Raw genomic sequence first — 23,590 nt, forward strand, 5'->3', positions numbered from 1 at the left:
ACGGCCTAGTCATTTCTTGCTACTTAAAGTACGAATGAAACTGAGGTTCAATACTTTAGAGAAAAAAGGAGACGTTAAGCTTTTTCCCAAAAGAAATATTGAAATCGTATACATCTAAAAATTGCTGGGAATTTTACTTTTCCGAGTTTAGGCAAACACATTCATCACCTAGTGCTTTTTTTCTTATTTGTTTTTTTTTTTCCTGTCCGAGGACTTGCTCTCGCTTGAATGCAGTTACTACTCGCTTTTTTTTGCTGATGATGATGATATGAAGCGATTTATTCGTAGCTTAATAAATATGGCTTAAGTGTATGAAGGAATGATAACAAAATGATAACAAAATGCAGCATAAAATGAGTGATTTGAATTTTTTTCTGACATGCTGCCATAAATGTTCTCTAAATGGTATGAGTGGATGTAAAGCATCAACAAAGTGCCCAATAACAACCGATCTTTGACTGCGAGCATCCATACAAATTCTCTTCTATTGTTAATAAATTTTAATAACATGCCAAATTTCGTTAAATACAATATTTCCACTATTCTAGACGATTTTTATTAAGTGAAATCACAAGCGTAATGACGAGCTTCTGGACTATGAAATATTCAATGATATAACAGTTTTTTTTTACCGCATTTCTGGAAGTGAGAACAGATAAACCAGTAGATGTGGAGGAAAATAAGGCGCAAGCGTATCCACTTTGCATTATTAGGGGAAAAATCCTAGAATGTGCTTATTGTTGCTGATCAACAAATGCCGGCGGCACTCCGACAACATCCGTATCGGCAACTTCTTCCTCAGCTGCATCATCGCTGAGTGATTTTGAGCGAAGACGTGGACCAGGCTGAAAAAAAATTAAGTGGAAATTAATGTCGGTTGTACTTGCGCTGACATTCGAAAACTCAGTGCAAACTGTATTTGATAATTCCTCATTGAAATAATATTCCGGAAGCAAAAACATGAGTTAACAGAAGAGATGTCCAGGTGGCAGATTCTACTACAAAGTTTACAAATTTTACAGCTGCTACTTCCTTGAGCAACATGTTTGGAAAAACAAAGCGGGAATGTGTTAGAGACTCTGACCTGCAGGGTCCCTAAGCTTATTTTCACAGAATCATAGGATATTCCAGGACTATGTGTTGCACTTACAGCACATTTTGGCAAGAAAAAATATTTAACTAGAAAAAAACTAACTTCACCATCGCTGATAGATTGTTCGTCTTCCTCTTCTTCATGACAAAATTCATTCTCGTTTGCTGTTTTCTTTGTCCATCCGCGAACTGAACAAAAAAAATCCAGCATCTAAATAATTTCCAAGACTACAAAAAGAAAACGACTGCGGACTGAGACAAATAGGACATCACTACAAAAATCAATAGAACGTTCAATTCGGGAGACTCTCAATTATTTGTGGATCTTTACTAAGTAGTAGCCGAGGTGTAGTTTGAAAACCTAGAAGAACCAAGATCTTTAAACTTAAAACCAAGAAATCAGAGCATTATGATTCATGGATTTCCTTGAAGATTTACGAGTGTCTGTTAAGTGCTTATGGTATGAAAACAGACAGAATTCGTTCTCCAGAAAAAGCCAAAATTTTCAACATCACAAAACACTTGAAGTCTAAAATTTTACCTTGTTGTCCAACACTCTCTTGTCTCTTTAATAGGTCTGTCTTGGAACTCTTCAGCACAGAGGAATGGTCCACGGTACTTTCGTGAGGCATCAGCTGCATTGCAGCTCGGAAGAAGTAAAATGACGGATAATGTACTAGATTATAGCAGGATGATGCATAGAGATCGGCATACCTAAAGTACAGTTCCGAGTTACAAAAAATCAAGCCTATTATCTCCAGAAAAAAAAGCTCCGCTACTACAGCAACTCCAAGTGAGTGTAATCTAAACAATTCGTTTATACCTCTCCACCTGAGAGGCGAAGAATGTAGTCCTAGAACCAGCACGAAATAGAGATCCTAAAACTCCATATTCTTGGTCCATTTCGTGAGCGAGGCTCTGAAAAAGTTCTGCTTCACCAATTCTCGTCAGTTTTCAGCATATTTGTCAGGTTTCTACCTTCACTTTCTGTAGAACGGTATGGATTTGTGGCTTATTCCTAGAAGTAGCATCTAAATGCTTGTAGATATCAGCTAGAGTATTATCAAGTTGGTTGAGCTGTTCAAATAACGGTCGTCGATCTGTCCATACTGTAAGTTCATGATCCAGCTCAGGAATAACGAGGAAGGTCCTCCAGCCCCTGGATTTCTTTGACCTAAAAAAATATTGGCGTGGAAGCAAACTTGGAGACCGGTAGAAAAACACCAACAACTCAATGAATCAAGGAGATCATTCCGAAAGGAAATTCTATTGACATGCTGGATATTTCAGATGAGAAATAGCAACGAAAAACAAGAAGAAAATCATGGTGGAACATACTCAACTTTCCTACTTTTTTTTTCTGCGCTCACAGCTACAATAAAAGAGCTGCTTATACTATCTTATGGATAAAATGTACAGAACTTTGTACTGGTCGTGACTGTATCCGAAAGACGGGAGCAGTTTCGGAAAGAAATCCCACAAAGCAACAATGATACCAAAATATCTCAAGCAAAAACTCATGGAAGATTAAAAGAAGTTAATTGATTTTGTCCATTCCTGCTAGTTATTACAAGTTTCTATTAATTGGCATTTTTTGAAAATGGAAAATTTCTCATTTGTTCGAGGTAATTATCACTGAACGATGAATCCATTCGTCTCTCAGCGAATGGGAAAAAGTTCCTCATATTACTTTCACAGATTTATGTCATTCAATAAAAATCATTTTAAACGAATGAGAAAGTGATAAAATAAGAACGCAAAGACGAAAAAAAATTCTGAACACAAACCTTAAAACATCACCAAAAATATGGTCACCAATATATAGCACGTCCTTTCCTCGTGCTTTTACAATTTTATGAAACGCATCGCTTGAACCTAAAACACGACACCTTTTCTTTGGTTGTTTGCGTAAAGGATTCAAATGTTTACCAAAAAAAAGTTTCGTACCTCCTGAATAAACAACGCCTTCTTTTAGCGGTCCTGTATGGATTCCTAATTTAACAGCACCCGTATTCGTGTCCACCTGCAATGTAAAGATGTTTACTTGGTGAAAAACGTTATAGAAATATTTGAGCAAGAGGATAATTTTCAATGTAAGAACGACAAAGAGCAAATTTTCGTTATATCACGTTTAAACGTTTAAACATAAACTAAACATGTTTGAATTTATCCTCTCCTAAGTACCTCTCTCACGAACCTCACGGAAAACTGTTCCCTCAGCGAACCATTTTGGTTTCTTCGCGTCTACAACACAGATGTTGAAATAAGATCGCCAGTCATCACCAAGGAGGAATGACATCATCTTCTGAGAAAAAAAATTGGAACTCAGGCTTAACACGAAAAAAAAAAGATCAAGATAATGGAAAATTTTTCAGGGATCGCATACATCTGTGTATCTGTAGTCACTATTAGTGAGTAAGAAGGTCTGACGGCCGGCTTCACGTAGTTGTCGTAGTAGCAAACATGCTCTGTCGTCTTGTACCACGTATTTCTCCATATTTCCCATGATCATCTCCTTCATGTCACTCTAAAAACGATTTTTTAATAATTCAGGTGTATTCAAATGTAAAAGAATAAAGAAAAATAAAGTAATAGTGAAATAAAACACATACAATCGAATAATAATAAAATAATACTAAGCAAATAAAATGAAATATAAATCAAAATCAGTTCGTACATTATTGAATTCTCAAAGTGCATCCGATGAACATAACGACACAAAACCACAACATTTTTTCCTCCGAAATTAAATCAGGACACCTGTTAGTCCGTTATGAGGTAAACTTGCAGAACTCAGAAGACTTCTTGTTTATTTGAGAAGACTCCAAAACTTGCTACCAACTTGTAAAGAAAACTCTGAGAAAATCCTCAATTTCCTCTACGTCGTACAATTTTTCGGATAAGAACCGCAGAATTTACTCGTATATCCACAACAAAAAAAAACTATATGTATAGTGGAATTCGCTTCAATGCGACTTGCAACGATATCATGAATACGCTGAATAGACTAGGTGCTCAATTGTAATCGAATAGATTTATAGTGGAAACAATAGGGAAGAAAAAATCCCCGAGAATCGTTTGAATGAAATTGAACATATTTTTTATGTGGTAAGACTAGGTAATTAGTTAATACAATTCTGAAATTGATTCTATTTATGGAAAAAGGCTGAATGGTGATTACGATAAGTTCATTCTTCTCGGTCGAGAACACTAAATAACGAAATTACCAAACTACGGACATTAATGTGAATAATCCGGAAAAGCAGTCTATTCGCCTTTAATAGTTGATACGATTACTGGATACGAACAGTGACGTGACTACTACGATGCATGTAATAAACCAATTGCAAACAGGATCTTTAAGACGATAAAAATAGATTTGCTATCGTATATACCTCGCCCCAGTTTACAACAATCCTCGTTTACATCCTCACTTTTTTGCAGCTTTAATACGCTAAGAAATGATACGCTTGACTCATACCTCGAGATGAACCCAGTCAACAGCACTTCGACAATCATGGAATATGGATTTATAGGATACAAGAACATCACCACCCAGCAGCCCGGTTTTATCGTCCAACCTAAATCATAATATCAACAATATATTGAATAAAAGCACATCGCATTAGCAGCCATTCTCCCAAAGCCAAATCGTGAACAAACTCTTTTCTAACGCTTACAAGCTCCGAAAAAGGCTAATTCCTTTATCAGTTCATTCCACGCAAAATGTTGAAGGCGGTTCTATAATGCCATAGATGCGAAGTTCTGACGGACCACAACTGTCCTTTTTTACAGACGTTTTATCGCCTTATCGTGCGGTCGAACTGTACGATAACAAAAAGAAAACATTTGTTGCGCTTACGGGAAAAGAGAGGAACTCAGGATGAATCTCAGACGAATTTTCGCATTCAAAAAACATTTAAAAAACACTCAAGCTCCAGTGTAGCGCTGTCAGCTCAACAACGATGCGGCAGACCTCAAAAAACAATAGGCTCGAGAGAATTGAAAATGGGACTGGAGAGAAGGAACAGACTAATGAGCCACAACGAAGGCGCAGTCCAGAAGCGCTTCAGAAGAATCGTGAATTCCAATAATTTGCCCGGAATCCACTCTTCAAGCGTTCATCACGTACTCGCTATCCATAAAACGAAAACCCACAGGGTGTAGTCGGTGTGGCTGTCGAAATAGTCGATGAGATAGGCGAGCAGATGCGTTTCGGGAAGATTGAACAACGTATTCAGCACAAATACACGTGATTCGGACAATTGAAGATATTTGTTCGGATATATTTCCTCGATTTCAGACCTTCAAATAATGCTATTCCGTAGGATTCGTGTAGAACAAATCCCTTACAGTTAAAACTAACGTCTTCAGGAATTTAAAACCATGCATCCCGACAAGAATATTTCCAAAACCATCAACTTTCAGAAGATTACCATATGCGTAGTCGAACCACAATCCTAGAACAGTGATATTCATTCGCCGCTCTCACAGATTTGAAATGAGCCGATAGCCGCTGCTCACCTACCTCGAACGGGGAAAATCGGATCGTATTTGAATTTCCGAATTTCTTCTGGATATCCCATGTCGATGAGTCGTTCAATAGCTAGTTCAAAGGCTAGGATTTCAAGGTCAGGAGATCTATATTCTGAAATGATTCATGACAGTTCGTAAAAGATCTGTCAACACCTATCTTTTCAGATCATTGAACAAGAGTACGCACGGTATCATTGTGGGCAATTACAACGGGGGTGTGAAGTCTGCCCTTTCAGTCTCGATGACCTCACACACTCGCGGTACTCAATTTGAGGAAAAACTGGAAAAATGTCCTTGAGGCACATATTTCATGTCGCACTATAGAAAGTATAAGGGAGCTAGAGGAGAAAATGAGAAAGTGATAGTTTGTTACTTGATCATGTACTTAATGCGAATCGCATGCTGTCGTTTTCTCTTAGCGGGTTGTTCCGAAAATAAACGTAGAATTACGTCAAAAAAATAATCAACCAGATCGAAGGAGGAATATTCCACGAAGGAAAAGAAAAAAACAAAAACACTTACGGACAAGCGTGTAGTCCATGTCGAAACCGAAGAAGTTGATCTTCTCCATTCGAAGAGATCGATTGACGAACACCCTAAGAGACATGTTAAGTAAACTCGTTACGTAGTAATAAACGACATCATCCGGGGGTAATTCAAGAACATCCCAGGCGTGGGAGGATGGCCTACGTGTTCGTATGTTTTTGTGCATTTTCCATTAACGAAATCACCAAAAAAAACCGTCTTTGGTGGTGACGAAGTGGGAAAGAATTCAATAAGCCGAATTATGACGTTCAAGACGGCACCTTTGTTCGGGAGTTCGCTTATGAAGTAACACATCCGAGACCATAGCTATGGACGCGTTGTGCTAGGAACTGGACACGGAGCTATTCCAGCAACAACGGATGGACGGACAGCCGAGCAGCGGCAACGGTGGTGGCCTTAGACCGCCCCCCTGCACGAAGCGCGAGTGACAGAAAAGTGCAATATGTTGACGTCATCACAACAACAACTCCAGCCATAATAGTCTGGACAACCAATGGGATGTTTGTACACATACGCACAAACCGCGATTTTGTTCGCTTTTTCAATGTTGCAATCCAGGAGGCATCGCTTCTTCATTTATTCACATCTATGGATGAGTTCGAGCCTTTCCAGACATTTTCTTCGACATCGAGAGCTTTGTTTGCCGCATTTGACTCGCCTCATCCCTCACTTCCTCCATCACTTCGGCCAGTGTTTTTCGCTTTCAGCCCTTTTCAGAATAATCGAATTTTTCCTCTAGCCTTCGTGCCGGCAATACTGCCTGATGTGTCTATCAACGTCGGAAATTTCTTCCTTGAGAACGCCATCGAACATGATGCAAATGCTAAAGAATTTTGATGCAAACAAATCCTTAGATTTCATCGGTTCTGTCCTGCAGCTAGTGCAGCTCATTTCGAGCAATCCACAGTAGTCATTCCGTAATGGATAAAAAGCTATTGCTAGGTTCTTCACTTTTAACATTTCTGACTATGTGTGAAAACCATGCGTAAGTCAAATGCCATTTCAATGACTCAGTACAATTAATCATTTCAAGCTTGTTCACCTTACTCATTGAGTTATGTGCAGACAAAAAAAAATCTAGAAATGAAAAATTATATCCGCACTTCAACTATTCGCATGAATGATTCAGTGCTGACATTGTTATGAGAGGAAAGCATTCGAAGACCACAGAAAAAATCACGGATTCTTTACGCTAGTACAGTACTTCGTAAGAAATCAGAGGGTAATAACAAATTGAACATTTTCTAGTTGTGATCTGTTTAATGTTTTGCAGCCAACCATGTCAAGCATTTTGCATGGAATAACATGGAGAACGTTCTACTGAATTTTTTCACAGCTTCTAAAAAAGACTGTCTACTGTCTTTTTCAGAACCTGTGAATCTGTTTTTAATATCAACATCGTGGAGCATCTAATTTAACGCTTATTGTTGATTAGCTATCCTTGAATCTTTGCGTTGTGGACAAATTCTTCCTCCTGGCCATTAAAACAGAAACTTCTCTTATGCACCAGCTGGAATATCGATGATATTAGTCCGGGCTGAAATCCCGCAACCTTCGCCCACTTCTCATTCTAGAAGCTTCGAGCTGTTTTTGATGATTGTTCCATTCTTCGACGTGGCGATTTTCTGCTGAATCCCAGAAAACTTCAGTCTGCTTAGCTCTGATATCGCAGTATCCAATTCTTTTTTTTTAGGAATCAGGAAGGTTACTGATTCTCCTGCTCTTTAGTTTATTCTCATTGTCATTGCATGAACAAATGAGAAAAGATACGAATGATTGCAGGATATTCTAGCAAATGTGAGAGAATCTAATACCAAAATTTTTAGAATTCATCTAGAATTCATTGTCCTCAAAAATCTCGGAAAAATTTGTGTAAATTGTTCCGGATATGCTGCAACTAGGTACTCTGCGTGCACTTTTGTTCATCCACAACTGTGTCAAATCTCCTCCAGATGTTTAGGGAAGCTTCTTCTCATTAGCCCAGATGGAAAATTTGCGAAAAACTTTTGTGCTTTCGGAACAGGTAACACAATTACCATGAAATTATTGTATGTTTGTCTCATTTGGAATTCACCAGCAAAAAAAGCCATAAGCCTCACCTCTGAGCCGGATCGCGTTTGTAAATACGCATAGAATCTTTGAGATTTGCCATATTCTGAAAAAAGGAAATGAAGAATGAATGAAATGAAGAAAAAAGAAGAAAAAGAAGGAGAGGACATGAGATTCGCCAAAACCAATTATCCATGTAATCGTTCTATGTTATAAAAAAACAAGCACGAATCGATTTCCTGGGAAAAATGGCACAGCCAAAACACATAAATGGGCACGACCTCGTGAGGATGAAAATATGAGAAAAGAAGGTCTATGGTTTCGCACATCCTTATCTCTGTGTAATTCACACGCAAACCTTCAGGTTCCTACGATAAGAAGAAAAATGTTAGAACTAGAGAGCAACAAAGGGCAATCGGAATTTAATCGCTCGTTAAACCTCACAGATGCAACCTACAGAAGGCTTGTTTTAGCATTCCTTATAGGAAGGCAGGATAAAAAAAGCGACGGACGAAATATTTTACACCAAACAAGCGTATTATTTAAAATAAAATAGTAGTGAAGGTCAATTAACTGATTCAAGCGTAATGTGGAATGCAGGTAATCAAATACGTCCAATTCTTAATAGCACAGGTATGGAGTGAAGTTTACGGTCCCCAATCAAGAATAGTGTTGGATTAGGTTCCGAATATGAAGGCGATAACGAGAGTCTCGCAGAGAATAATTATTTAAAAAAAGAAAAAAGAGAACGCTAATGGAAAATTAAGCGTCAAAGAAGTTTTCGCCATTCCTTTACGGAAAATATCCTCCAAATCGAAAGGCAAACGGGGTTTCAGACGTAAGGCGAAGGCGTAGGTGCGATAGGGAGGAGCCGGATCGTTCTCAGGTGAAGAAGGTCTAATTCATAGGGTGTGGATTCATAGGGTGCTCAAGTGATGAGGATCCCTTCGCCAACCGCCCAAAAGTGAAGGGAGTAGGTTCCGACTATCGCAACTATGGGCGCAGCTCCTAAGATCCGAGATTCGTCAGAAAAAGGAGAGAAGATTTATCTTCGTGATTAACCCGTATTTTAGATTTCATGATTTAAAATTAGCAAATGAGATACCAGAAACATTACAAAATTCTTCCGGATTTGAAGAGACTTTCCTCCCAGCACAAATTCGAAGGAATCCAGGTTAATCACATGACGATCATAGATTAATCAATATGACGTTTAGAATCAAACATTCGGAGGACATAATAGCTCCGATTGTGGCTCTGGCCTCTGATGGCGTAAAATGGGTACCGAATACTTGACAACAACTTAAATTGGGGAAAAACCAATTTCATGAGGGTTGTTTCTGCTGTTTAGAGCAAACAAGCAAACGAAGGATATATTTAAGGCGAATTCTACTCACTTGAAACTATATGGTAGTGGATTATAACAAGGTTAAAGTGAGAATATATTAATTTCATGGAAAATATGAAACCCTCCTCGAATGCGACAGCTGATTCGCATATTTTACCTCTACTTACATGTATAAGCTGTAATACACACCATTGCAAAAGTTTAAAATTAAAAAAAAATACTTGGACTACTCAGAGCCCGTTTTATGACGAAATATGTCAAAATAAGTGAATCGATCCAGAGTCATTCGTAGACAGGTAACAGCTGCCGGTGATATGATAAATTACGAGCAATAAAAATGTTTTCAAGGATGAAATGTGCTAGGAGAGCTATGACAAGGAAGTGATACGTAGTTAGGTACTGTAAGCCTCTAGACAGCATACACGGAATATGTAGAAATTAGTGCTGATGTGAAGAGCAAACATCAAACCTTCGCCGTTCATCAATCAGGATATATTCCAGGATAATAAAGAGATAATCAATCAGTTATATCGGGGCGATGATTTGAGAGCAATATACGTATTATATAGGACAAGAGAATAGTGAGGAATGAATAGGAGAGAAAAGAAACTCGATAGCGATCAATTTGTTTTATTTCATACAATGTACAAATTTCGTATTTACACTAAAATGAGTCCAAAAAGAAAGATGGATGTAATGTTTGGGAGGATTAGGAGGATGTCCAACTACCGAGAAGCACTGCTCTACGAGAACTAAGCACTGCTCTGACGACTGAAGTGTATTTGTTTACTAAAGATTTCTTGTAAGATCAGAAACCACGCGTTTTTACTATAATCGAAGTAAGTCGCTATGGATAACAAATCATAGGAAAGTGTTTAAGAGTATTAAATAAGAGAGCGTTAAGTGTAGAATTAAACACAGACCTTCATCCTTCTCTCTTCATAGCAACAAATCTCTCCGAAAACCTTCATCTGTCAAATAAAAATAGTCTCCTAAAACTTTCTGCTCATGACTATGATCATTATTTAGCTGTAGAGTTTTTCTTTTTCCTAAAGGAGGTCTCGTCTGCCAACAATGTGAAACATTGCGAGTAGCACGCCGCAAAAATCCATGAAAGGTGCTACTGTTGAATCATTTGCCCTTCTAATGCCCAATGCAAATTGCATTTTAAGAGTTAGAAAAACTAATGTTCACTGTCATTTTCTATCTCGTTTCTGCAAAGAAGGGTCCAAATTATTTTTAAAAAAAAAACTACAATTTCTATTAACAGCTCATTTTCAAAGAAAATCAGAAATTTGAAGAATTCCATCAACCAAGTCTCAGTTCAAAGCACAGGTGCGATACGGAGGATCGAACCCTCCTCAAATGAAGGGAGTCTAACTCATGAGGTGCAGCTCAAGTGATCCGTTCGCCGATTGTCCAAATGTGAAGAGGGTCGGAGCGCTGCCTCCCACAATCGCATCTATGGTTCGAAGTCCGACTATGTATTTCAATAAAATTACGAGTCTATATATTAGTATTTTTCCTGAAGCCGACGCTACTGAAGAAGACACCGTTCGAAAAAGAATTTTTCCACGGATCACGCCTTATTCCACAATATCAGACCTTGAAAAAGTGAAAACTCGCCGGAATGTTAGCCAAGAATGAATATTATAATAATCTCATTAGCGTTTAGAACAGTAAGATCATCTACAGTATCACAATCATTAGGAGATTGTAAGAAGTCCGAATTGCCGAAAATATCAATTAACTCGGAATCAGCTTTTCTCATTTTTTGATTTATTAGAATAATCTTTTTCGTTCTGAACAACATTAACAATGCATTTTTTCAAAAAACTTCGAATTTTAGATGTTGTCAAGAGTGTAATGCACAAATCAAGAGATGGATATTCGTACGAAATCCACAGCTTAGCCAATATATCACTGAAAGGAACAATCCGGTGATGTCGCCTGAGAGATTATTCATCAAATATTCTCGGCGTTCAATCGGTCACTGTCATATCACTTCATTTTTTCCCCAATGACTAGATTTAAGAAGATTTTCAGATGCATTTTTTTTGTAGAAACGACTATTTGGTCGAATATCACGAAACATGGCGAGAAGTGCTCTTGTACTTCCGATACTATATCGGCACTCCACGGAAAACAACAGTACACTTTACAGCTGTCTATTGATGTAACTTTCTTCTTATCACTTTGATGAATAACTTACGTTGATTCCAAAAACAGTGACTCAACCATAGTGAAAAAGTGAGTTGGAATCCATTTTGTTCGTTTCCAATGGAAAATTGGAAAAGTATTCTACAAAGTGTTTCTAAGGAAATAAATAACAATAATGAGAAGTTACTTAATTTTTCAGAGTAGCTTTACAATATCAACTTAAAATGTTTTAAGACATGAATCTGAATTGAAAATCTGTACCGCAAAATAACAGAAAATGAGAATATCCCTTTTTTCGAAGAGAGTTGAAACAAGAAACACGTCCCTAACAGAGCAAAATGAGCTACCACACAGAAAAACAAGAATCTCGTACGCAGAGAAGGCGAGAGACAGTTAATTCCAGAATAGAGACCACGAGAGCCAAATAGAGGAAACGCCTTTTTCTCGGAAATTCTTGAGTTGAATACATTTGTTGTTCACTATTTGAAGCGAGAAAAACTTATAACCACTACGGATGGCTCGTCTGGGAACTACAAGGAGTGAATGAAAGAGATGCTCGCAAACTAAGATGGCCATACTCAACTGGTTGATACGCTTGTTTTGTACGTATGATGGAAGAATTTGGAGACGTCTAACGGTTTGGAATTGAGAAAAGTTAGCAATGAAGCAGGTAAAGAATAAGGAACTACAAAAGTCCAAGAAACAGATGATTCGAACAAGAAGCTAGGTGAAAGGACAGAAGTAACCAGGATTTTACTAAGTACCTTTTGTTTTACATTATATCTTTACACCATTCTACAGACGGATTTAATTAGAAAAAGGTAAAGTGTTTATCAGTTAAGAAAGGCTCAGGAGCAAAATCACGTACTTAAAAGACAGAATGACCAAAAATCCAAACTACTTGAGCTAACTGAACTGAAGTAACAAGGTCACAATCAAAAAGGAATGAAGGATTGGAGGGATGAGGATCTGATACAAAGATATTTTAAGCTGCAATACTCTAGACAGCAGGACATGTTATTATTTTGAAACTAAAGGCTTGCCGTAACGAAATCACCCGAGATCTTCATGGATATTCAAGCCTTCGACTAAATGAATACAAATATCATCCACAAATCTATCGAGAAAAATGAGTGGCTCAAAAGACAAGTGTCAAATCGACGAGAAGTGCACTACATACTTCTTTTGTTTCGTGAATCTCCCAGCACAATTTTCCTCTGATGTTCGCCAATCATCAAATCCGAAGAAACAAAATCTTATATGATAAAGCGACTAGGCGAAATTAGTTTTTGAAAATTCGTCCCCCTCCATCCTTATCTAATATTTATGTGACATATATTTGATTCCTGAAGTGGTAGACTAGAAAAAAGGGCCAAGTAGTGACACTAGCAAGTGAACAAAGTCATTTTTCTAATAACTTTCTTCTGTTCGATTTCACAAAAAGGTTTTTTTGCTTGTTTTTTTTATTTTGGAATGACTCAACTGATCATTTGAAAAATCCATAAGATATCACAAAAATTCGAGCGCTTCTTATATGGACTTATGCGGTGTAAAGACAATCTGAAGTGATATTGCTAAATATCAGATTAAAGGCATCACACCACGAATCTGAGGTGGTGCAGATTTCAGGTGGAGTACTCGTATACGCGATGGGAGATCATGGAGAGGGTGGGTGATTCCGTCCATTTCTTCCTAATTGCCGTAAAAAACGGCCCGGAAGATACGGCTTCGGGCGTTCTGGCGCACTATTTTCTACAGGGAGTTCGACTGGAGCGCGCCAGCCTGGTGCGGCGCCGTATCTTCCGGGCCGTTTTTTACGGTAATCTCCATAGTCTCCCATCCCATATACGAATACTCCACCTGAAATCCGTACCACCTCAGGTTCGTGGAGTGATGCCTTTAACTAGTTAAACGATTGCTAATATATCAATTCAACTGAGAATGGTAAGTAGGTCAAATAGAGCATGTGATGCTGATTACTTCTCTGATTAATTTCTTGGCTTAACGGTACACTTGACCAGACACAGATTTTTTATCGTAACTCCAATATGTGATGCTGTGCTTACACGAAAAACTGATTGCTTCAAAAATAAGTTGAAATATGTAATTGTACGTTGCAGCCGAAAAGTTTTGAAAATGAATACAATTTTTTCTCGTACACTTACGAAGAATCTTTTTCGTAAGCTCTAAGAAGTAATGACGGAATAACTTCAACGTAAATGAACAAATGTCATAGTTTTTCTCCAAGCGCATTCGCTTCAGAGATGAGGAATGCGAGGATAGAGAGAAATGACAGCTTTACCAGAAAAAGAAGAAAAGTTGCAAACAAAGTATTTCACGAACACAATCGAGATTTAGTTTGGAACACTTCGAATGTCATATCAAAACGTGATGATATTGTAGATTTTACCAAAGAAGGATTACAACTGCTCAGTTATATGAACAACACAAGTTTTCCAGTTATCCAGCGTATTCATCCATTATCTTAATGGAAAATCGAGTGCTATCGAGAACATCTTTAAATCGCCATTGAAAACAACACGTTTTGGATGTTTTCTCAACTTATTCTGCTCGTTAAGACATGTCTATGCATTGAATATCGGAAGATCTAGTGTTTCGAATAATTTCCAGAAAAGAAAACAACTATATGTAGTTAGGATTACACTGAAAAGTGCAGATAGACACCACATTTGCAAAATAAGAAATTAAAACTTTAAAGGTCACTTTATAGTGAGATTTTTTTTTTGTTATTGTGTTCCAATCCAACAAAAATCGAAGAAATTTCCGTGACTTTTCATAAAAGTTAGTTTTTTTTTTTCAAAACCTCTTCAAACACTTCGAAAAATATTTATACTTAATTCTTACCAAATTTTCGAGTACTACAGCAGTTTTGAGATGAATAGTTGACTCCACCGTGGGTGACATTACTGAACGCCTGAGTAGGTCTAAAATTTTTAGAAAAAAAAGCAAACAAAATTAGCATTCCTCGATATCCCGTAGTTGAATTAGCATTAGTGTAGAGAAAACGACGATAGTCATGGATAGCTTTTTGTGAATCCAAGTAGAAGAATATGTAGATTTCTACTTTCTATATATTAAGTATTAAATTGAATGCAGTAAAGAATACGATAACACTTCAATATTACTTGTTCGCTCTTAGTAAAGCAAAGATCAAACTTTTGAGTTCGCAAAAGTAACTCAAGATTAAGCAATTTTTAGCTGGAGGAAGAGTAATAATTGATGAGTTTCGCATGTTATATCAACGAAATATCAATTTCTGACCGTTCCGCAACCAAATAAATCGAACAAATGATGGAATTAAAATTGAAGGATTCCATTTTTCTTCTCCCGAATAGAAGTACATCAAAAGTTAAATCAGTTCCCAAAATTCAAAACTCGAAATCAATTTTCTTTTTTTTTCTTGCAAATTTGCACAGCAACGACACATTGACGTAAGCAATGACCTCATTCGCATACTTATGGCAGTTTATGATCTCTTGAAACGTTAGAAGCCGGAGGCGACAGAATCGAAAGAAACAAAAAAAAGCTGGATTGGATCAGTCCATACCATGTAGGAACCCGTATTAGAGAAATGAATTTTCTTTTCATTCAATCTTAAAATCTTTGGAGCACATTCCCGTGTTTTTTTGTTTACAAATGTTTCTTTCTCACATATTTTCAGAGAATTAACACAGCTGAATTGTATTTTGTACAAATCTAGTCTTTTAGATTTATATTTCAAAATGTACATAACATAGATCTGACATTGTAACACGAGAAAGTTTCAAATAATTATTAAGGGTACGTACATAATATTACGCTACGCTGCTAAGACACATAAACCATCTTCTAATCGCTATCAGGAAATCCGGCCATTAGGACAAGGAAGTTTTCACTCGAACCACATATGAGAAAAGAGGAGATAAGTAGGGAAAATACGCCAGATATTTTCAAAAAAAAAAAAAGAAATTCGATTGTGAATATGTATTTATAGAGCAATTTGGACAGGAAGTCGTGTTAGAAATTTCTAACAATAGAACATTATTCATAAAAACAATACAGAGAGTGGAGGAATCCACTGTTACTATTGAACTACTGGGAATTTGAAGTAGCCACGTCCAAACTACAGTATTGAACATAAAGTCAACTAGTAATTAATTATTGATAACAAAAAGCTGTATTTACTACTATAAAAACGTCAATAGCAGAGTTCATTACTTTAATCCATAGCCATTACTCCGCATCCACGAGTCCTATGATGCTGAAGATTACAAAAAAAAGAATGTTGGAGAAGTGTAGGGATCATAATCAATGTAAAATCCTAGCTGCTGAAATTTTGCAGCATGTCAGGACGATGATGAAGTACAACAGCAGGCGATAGTTCATTTCAAATGATTTCCATGCTAAAAGAACAGCGATAAACGCCCCCTTCCAGAATTTTATGCATGAAATTTGCAGAGAATTGGAGCTATGCAAGATGAAAAATAGTAGAATTGCATGGAAAGATTTAAAAATAGTAGCTTACAAATAGTAATGAAATAATAATAAATTTAAGGAACACATAATTTACAGAACAATGAAAACTAATCACTAATACATCGACTTCAAAGCCGTGAAGGGATTTTTTCTACCAAGAACTCCGAAAAAGAACAACCCCTCCATTCCCTATTTATGTCTTCGATTAAGGTTGGATTTCTTTTGCACTATTGGGGAGTAATTAATCCCGAGAACAGAGTAAGCTCACTCAATATATTTTTACTAGAATTAATTTTAATAAAAACACACAGTAAGAATAGAATATCCCTTTATAGTGGAAGAGGACACTTATGAAAAATTCGCGGTAACAACTTGAATAAAGCTATATTGCACAGAGAAGTAGTGTATAGAAATCCAGAAGGTTTTGAGTAGCGAAAATAAGGATCATATCGGAGAGCTCTTGGTGAATGCTGGTCGATGCGTGAACAAGCTGGCGTATTGATTTTTGCTCAGAGAAGATAGGCGCATTTGCGCTGAAAGAGCGGTCAAAATGAGTGCCGAGGTACGTGAATGAGGTACGCACGCACAACTCATTTTAGGCTTTTTTTCAGTTACACAAGCGAAGTCAATATCCTCGTTTATCAATCGAGAATTTCTATGGTAACTGCTCATCATTAGTTACACTTTAATCGGAGCAAAATCAAGACAATAAGTCTTAGTAATACCGAGTACAAATTCGAAGAAATCGAATAAATTTTCCGTTTTTTTTTCCCGGACTCCATTTCATTAACACATCAACACATTAAGTCGTCTTAAGTAAATTGAAACCATGTTGTAAGAATAACGGAGAAAAAGATGCGGTTTTCCATTATGTGCATCTATTGAGCTGAGTCAATCTGCGGCTAAATAAAATAGTGGATAACGTGGGGAAAAAAACACGGAACGCTTCCAGCACCTAGAGCGTATCAGGTCGATGCACAGCTGTGAGTGTGAATGTGTGTTTTTGTGAGTTGGCACTGCCTGAAACTCATGTGCATGTGATTTGAGGGCAATTGGCACTTGAGGTGTGGTGAATGAGGTACTACTACAAACATAGGAAGCATCTCCTGAAGAATTTCGTTTGAATGAGTTGCTTGAGAGCGTATCGTTCCTGCGTACATTCGAGACTTTTAACAAGATCCGGAATTGCTGAGCAACTGGATCCACCCCACTCTTACCACCAAGGCAACCGGCCTTGCTTTTCACAAAGACTGCCCTTGATGAATTTACACAGGTCTGTATGGTGCAGCTGGATAGCTCCAGCAACTGCTGTCACTTGCATTTCAGCCATTTTCTTTGATCGTATCCTATTTTAAGTAATAACTACAGTACCTGATTGTGCATAGAGTTCAGAGACCATTGCTCTAATCTTCTCTTCTTTGGGTTTCCTAGGTCTCCTTTTTCAACCATAGAACGTTCTTTGTTGACACAACATCGCATTGATATCGCCGCAGTGTTTGCCCTATGACAACGTCGTGACGCCAGAATCATCCTACGGTCATCCTCCCACGATACGTCACGTCATCTCGCATCTCGACTCGATCACAGTCATCACGAACTCCACAGTCACCTCAATACCACCAAAAACCACTCACAGATATGAGCACTTATACCGGCTTTAATACGGTGTTATCCACTAAAATCCACCTCACACATACATCCACATAGCATCATTACATCACGACTGTCAGCTATTTGCATCCATACGCTTCCGCGCTCTAATCGAAAGCTCCTGCGCCGCTTTTCCCTTGATATTGCAACCTGAAAATCTTGCCACAGCTGATTTGAATTCGTTTGCAGTGTATTTTAGTATGGTTGTAGTTACATACTAGTCACTATAGCGTTAAGAATATTCTGGAAACCGTACCTGGTCTCTACCAGCTGTTCATTTCGCTCTTTTGTCCTTGATTCTTATCAAATTCACTGCTTAGCACGGTTATGTGGCGTTTTGAGGTCGTTATCACCTGGACAGGCGATGCCACTCTGTTCCCTCACAATACGACGACATGCCTACAAACGCTGATTCGAGTAAGGACCAGAGTCGCCATGGTAAGCATTACAAGTAATAGTTAAGTCCTTAGATTAATAGTGAGATCGAGGTATAGTCTTCATTGTTAAAGTGTGGTAGTGCAATTTAAGGAGTCGATAAAATATGGATTTACTTACTGTGCATTACGGACTTGACTTTCGTTCGTGATTTATGAAGTTCTGAATTTAATCCGGTTTACAAGCAGCTCAATCGAGCAACATTCCCTCCGATTGAGTAGCTCGACTTGAGCATGTTGAGCACAGATATAATCATCCGGATGTTCCACAGTCTTACTAAATTCATGTGTGTTTTTGATGTCTCTGTTTATTTATTGCTGGAAATGTGAATTAGAGGTTACATAAGTAACTAGGCAAAGAAATTTCTCGTAATGAAAAGGGTTTGTAAGAGGAAACGAACCGCACGCCAAATCCATCACTGGACAAATGACTTGTCGACCGAATATCAGCTCACTTGATGTTGTAGGATCACAAACGATCGATAGTCGCACAAAGGTCCTATAAGGAACTTCGCAGTGAGGAGATCATCCTCCAGAATTCCTTTTTTTCTTCTCAATTCTTATGCTACTCTACAGTGTTATAGTGATGTAAATCCTTACAATTTCATACTTTAGGCTTTCTTTCGAAAATGCTACCGTTATCGCAGTCGTGGTACTATTGGGCAATGGTCGCACTTCTTATAGCACAGGCAAGTATTGATATCGTCTTCATTAGCCATATGTTTTACTGATACATTACAATTTTGAGGGTAAAATATAGTTGGAGAAGGGGGAGGGGATGACTCATCCGCGCCCTTTCTTCTGGAAGTGAGTAACTAAGTAACTGGGGACCCTAACACCTAAGCCTACATGTCTTAGAGGATCTATGACATGTAGGCTAAAACTGCTAGGAGAAAATAGGAATATACAGCTTCCAGAAATAAGAGCGCTGTTGAGTGCTCACCGCCCAAGTACATTTTACCCCTTTTTTCCTGCATCGAATCCTTTATGCACAACCTGTTCATCCTGATTTTTGCTTCAAGGTATTTTCTTTGAACTTTTTTTTTGCTAGACGACAACTGGTCGTTTTGCACAAACTAATTCTACAACTCAATGTTTATTATCATTCTTTTTCTCTCCTAAATTTGCTGCTTTGATTTTATGCATTTAGGTAGTTTTGTCCGTGAACTATCACATTTTGGTCTGCAATATGCCGATAGCGAACACTCTCCTCTTACTAGTCATCATGGCACATCATGGATACGTCCTCGGTGATCAAGCTCGTCCACTTTTCCATAGGTTCTTCAGTTATTCATTGCTCTATAATATTCCTTATTATATGTTGCAGTTTCATAATTGTTGTTCATGAAGGAAGTCTCAAAACAAAGCATTTCCGTGCAACGTGCTATGACTAATGCCTTTTGCGATCGTCTATTTTACGGCTCATTTCGTTCCATAAATTTATAGCATAGTTTCATTTATTCATTTGTTGAGGGATTGCTTCTTTTTTTACTGTTTCCGCTATATATACGAATCATTACAATTAATCATCAGCGTTGTTAAGGATCTGCGGATGTGTTGCGTTTATCGCGGTATTATTCGTTAACACTACTCATGCGCTTGAACTTCTTACTGACTACTCCGATGGACATTCTCATTCACACGGCGCAGAAGAACATGACGACCATGACTCGGAAGGAAATGGCTTCGGATTTGTTCCAAGTGGGTGTTTAGTACCGTACTTCCTTTTCATTCTTTTATTGGTTTTGAATTGAGAAATTCTCCCTCACAACCTCTTTGTTTGTTTGTTTTTTTTTCGTTTTTCACACTTCCATCCTACCCTATCCTTTGCTGTTCTATGTAGATCATGTCACCTTAGCAAAGAGTAAAAAGTATCAGCTACCTTTCATGTTTGAAGGTACTTTTTAATTTAATTACATATATGCAAACGGATAAGTTAAAGATATGTTTTATTGTTCCATCTTAGTGGAACATCCCTTGAGATCATACTACTATCCGACAAAATTTTCCCTCTTTTGTTCTAGTAATTCAATTCTCTAATTCAAGAATCTACTTGCTTCTAAGTATTTTTTTTCAAGCTTATATATCATATTTTGTTTTACTAGCTTATATTACATCAAATTATATTGACCATTTTAATTTTTTTTCTCTATTTTCGCTTTTTCTTGGTACCGTAACGTGGCTTTCAAAATCTTTTCTTCCCCCTGTTGCCAAAATCATTAAATATGATTTGAAGGGGTGGAAGGGACTGAAAGATCAGAATCCATCCAATTGAGTTATTGTATGCTGGAAATGAATTCATTATTTTCAAGGATTTTTCTTTATGTTTACATTTTCTGTCGTTTAATGGGCAATATTATAGTATGGGGATTTTAGAGCAGTATGTCATTGTCAGTATCTTCGATGTTGCGCTGAAATGTCTTGTCTTGGCTCTGGGTCATATCCCATCCATGGGACTTCATCCAATACCACGTCTAATTCTTCACACATTAAGCCCAACTATTGTAATAGGTGAGTTACTGCAGCAATCTTTCGTGCTTCTATTTTGATTATCATCGGTGTTAACATTGTTTTCATCAGAGTTTATTTCGTTTATTTCAGGTATGTACGTTGCTGGCTTGGCCATTCCTCCCTGGCTAGGCGAATCCTGGTTCTGGAAGCATGTAGATCCAGTAGTTGCAGTCATAACGACCATTTTGTTCTTTTTCCTCATCATTCCTGCATGTATGTTTTCATTTCTCTGGGGTATCCTTTTTTTCATTTGCATTTGGCTGATGTTTGAAACTGTTTAGTCAAAGAAATGATGCCTTACATATTTGCCGATACACCAGCGAAATTTCATGTGGAATCGTTTCAGAACGAGATTTCGACGACGGTCCGCAATATAAGAACTTGTTATAATAGTCTTTTCATTAATTACAAAAATCAAAGTTACCAACACTTGCAGTTTCCTGATGTCACTTGCACTCACATACATGCGTATAGGCTTTGGCCTGGCAACCTCTTCGAAGCGTTGATTCACTTGAGCTTCTTGGTTAGTGATTGTTATTGTGTAGTTGGCTCCTACATCCTTTTACGTGTTGACTATCAATTTTTGTTCTGTCGTTACCGTGGGAATGTAATCCATTCAGGTAGACAAATCTAAATCAGGCTGGTCAGAAGAGGCTTCGACACGCTATTCTGAAGTTAGTCAGAACGTTACAAGCGTGCTAACAAGAGCTGGCGCTCAGAAGGTAATGCTGCATCCATTTGGCATCATTCCACTTCAAAAAAAACTTACAAAAAAAGTGATATGGATCGTTACTCTCTTTAAAGGTTGTCGTCGAGCCGTCCTTCCTTGATGCCACTGAAATAGGACGTCCATGGATTGGTTGTGTTGGCACGACATGCTTCCGACAAAATCGTGGATGCTGTAAAATGGATGACGGTCGAGCTACTGTCTAACGTTAAGCCACTACTATTCACTCATCCCACATATCCTGAACATCATTAGTCGACCTACATTTGACTCATATCATGTTATAGCATCCAAGATGTCTGAATATTCCTCACTTTGAAGGATGTCCATAAGAAAACGGGTAATTACTTGTACCTCATTGCAATAAGAAGCACATAACTGCTTACACGAATTCATGTCCAAATTCGGGCATGAGTTAGAGGACGTAGAAGAGCCAAGTATTGTTTGGAATGAGAAATTGGTCAGTTTCGTCCATGGATGTTTACCACCAGACGCGTGCGACGCATCCTTCTCCCTCACTGAAACTCAACAGTTAGGAAAACGAGATTTATAAGTTCATTTTAGGGGTTTTCAGATAGCTTTACTTTAATCTTTAGTCATCCTGTTAAATAATAAGGCAACTGGGCTTCTCTTCTCCACCGTCAACCGTACAACGTACGATGCAGCACCGTCAGGTAGTAAATGACTTGTAACTGGGAAGTGTTGAATTTGTGCTGTAGCTCAAAAACCAGACGTTGAAAGTTTTTGCCGACAAAACTGACCACGTTATTCAAGGTGCAGTTATAAGGTAGGCATTGCATAGCACGTATATACTAACGGTACGTTATTCAGCAACCATTGTTGTGCGAAATGCGGGAAACAGTCGAATACCGCGCAGCAGAGGCATTGTCCACTTCGCCCATAAGAAAATTGAACGGAAATCTCTCAGCAATCTTTTATTTTGCGGAAAAATCCACCTTTCATTCATTCCAAAAACAATCCGTAAAGTAACTGCACGGATTGACTTTTGTGATGTGCTTGCGTTAATTCATGTCAAAACTCAATTGTACTGCGATTATGATTAGTGTAAATATTCTGGATTAGGCAAATTGCAGCCCTATGCGCAGATATTGGGGATTCTGCATTTCCACTGCAACAATTTCCTTTCTATCCTTCTTTGTTATCGTTCGATAGCTGAATATGTCATATTTCAGCTAGGAAAATAATTTGCAACTTCGAGAAAACCTGTGATTTATTGTGTACTAACATTGAGTCATCCTCACCGTTCTTCGCATTGTTGTTAACGTTGTTAACTGATCATATTTATGATATTTTGTATAAGTCATCACTCAGAAATGTACATTAACAAATAGTGATCATGTTTACGAGCGCATATAAAACAATTCAATACAAGACGCACATCTTAGCATTGAAGAGCATCTGGCAAGATACTGTATGGAAACATACAAGTAAAAATTGAACATAGTTTTCACAGGAACCTTATTTCAAATGAATATCACAATGTTTTCATGACTAATTACAAGAGCCGTCAACTATCAAACAAACAATATCGCACAAGCTCGCTACGATCACAGTTTGAGAGAATTGAAACCGCGCATGTGAAATGTGAGTGAGTGGGGGTTTGAGACAAAATGGGACGTATTAGAAAGGAACCGACTCAACCGAACATCACAACTTTGGTACCAAGAGTACTTCTTATGAAGTGGAACTCTCGGCAGGAATAAAAGAATAATAAAATTGTCAAGCACAAACCCTGTTAAGTGACAACATGACTTATAGGAACACATACGCGGTAGAGAAAAAAAAAATCCACTCTATTATTAATCAAGGGTACAAAAAGCAGGACATGTACACAAAATGAAGGCGATTGAGTAAAAACTGAGAGTGATGACCAGGAGCACAGCTTGGAAGCAGTGCGAGTAAGATGGAAGAGCAAATAAGAACAATAAGCGGTGAAGCAAGGTTGGAAAGAGTGTGATGGGTCTTTGGTCATTATATCTTGGGTGAGTGAACCATCGATTAATACGCGCACGTGGGCCAACCACACACTTTCGAGACACA

The 23,590-nt window shown here is 37.8% G+C and overlaps 2 protein-coding genes across 4 annotated transcripts; one reads left to right on the plus strand and one right to left on the minus strand.

The window, feature by feature from the left end:
• Window positions 1-734: 734 nt before the first annotated feature.
• Window positions 735-17,947, minus strand: RB195_025961 (uncharacterized protein; the record flags this gene model as incomplete). 2 transcript variants are annotated; one of them, XM_064214301.1, is made up of 18 exons in its annotated part: window positions 735-845; window positions 1,196-1,281; window positions 1,634-1,806; window positions 1,916-2,010; window positions 2,071-2,266; window positions 2,880-2,967; window positions 3,040-3,115; window positions 3,290-3,397; window positions 3,479-3,619; window positions 4,574-4,673; window positions 5,251-5,397; window positions 5,459-5,552; window positions 5,621-5,740; window positions 6,151-6,224; window positions 8,274-8,329; window positions 17,579-17,708; window positions 17,767-17,816; window positions 17,894-17,947. In XM_064214301.1, 18 exons carry the CDS (start codon window positions 17,945-17,947, stop codon window positions 735-737), a joined length of 1,899 nt encoding a protein of 632 aa, XP_064070182.1. The 2 variants fall into 2 exon arrangements, with proteins under 2 accessions (XP_064070182.1, XP_013291226.2); XM_013435772.2 differs by lacking the exons at window positions 17,767-17,816; window positions 17,894-17,947 and having other exon boundaries at window positions 17,579-17,737.
• Window positions 17,948-18,252: 305 nt separating this feature from the next.
• Window positions 18,253-21,735, plus strand: RB195_025962 (uncharacterized protein; the record flags this gene model as incomplete). 2 transcript variants are annotated; one of them, XM_064214302.1, is made up of 10 exons in its annotated part: window positions 18,253-18,295; window positions 18,907-18,984; window positions 19,446-19,569; window positions 19,835-19,992; window positions 20,668-20,802; window positions 20,893-21,015; window positions 21,084-21,166; window positions 21,239-21,325; window positions 21,423-21,524; window positions 21,607-21,735. In XM_064214302.1, the coding sequence occupies 10 exons, from the start codon at window positions 18,253-18,255 to the stop codon at window positions 21,733-21,735; spliced, it is 1,062 nt and encodes a 353-aa protein (XP_064070183.1). The 2 variants fall into 2 exon arrangements, with proteins under 2 accessions (XP_064070183.1, XP_064070184.1); XM_064214303.1 differs by lacking the exon at window positions 18,253-18,295 and having other exon boundaries at window positions 18,921-18,984.
• Between the last annotated feature and the right edge of the window lie 1,855 nt (window positions 21,736-23,590).

Source organism: Necator americanus, chromosome X (assembly GCF_031761385.1).
Source record: "Necator americanus strain Aroian chromosome X, whole genome shotgun sequence".
Lineage (NCBI taxonomy): Eukaryota > Metazoa > Nematoda > Chromadorea > Rhabditida > Ancylostomatidae > Necator > Necator americanus.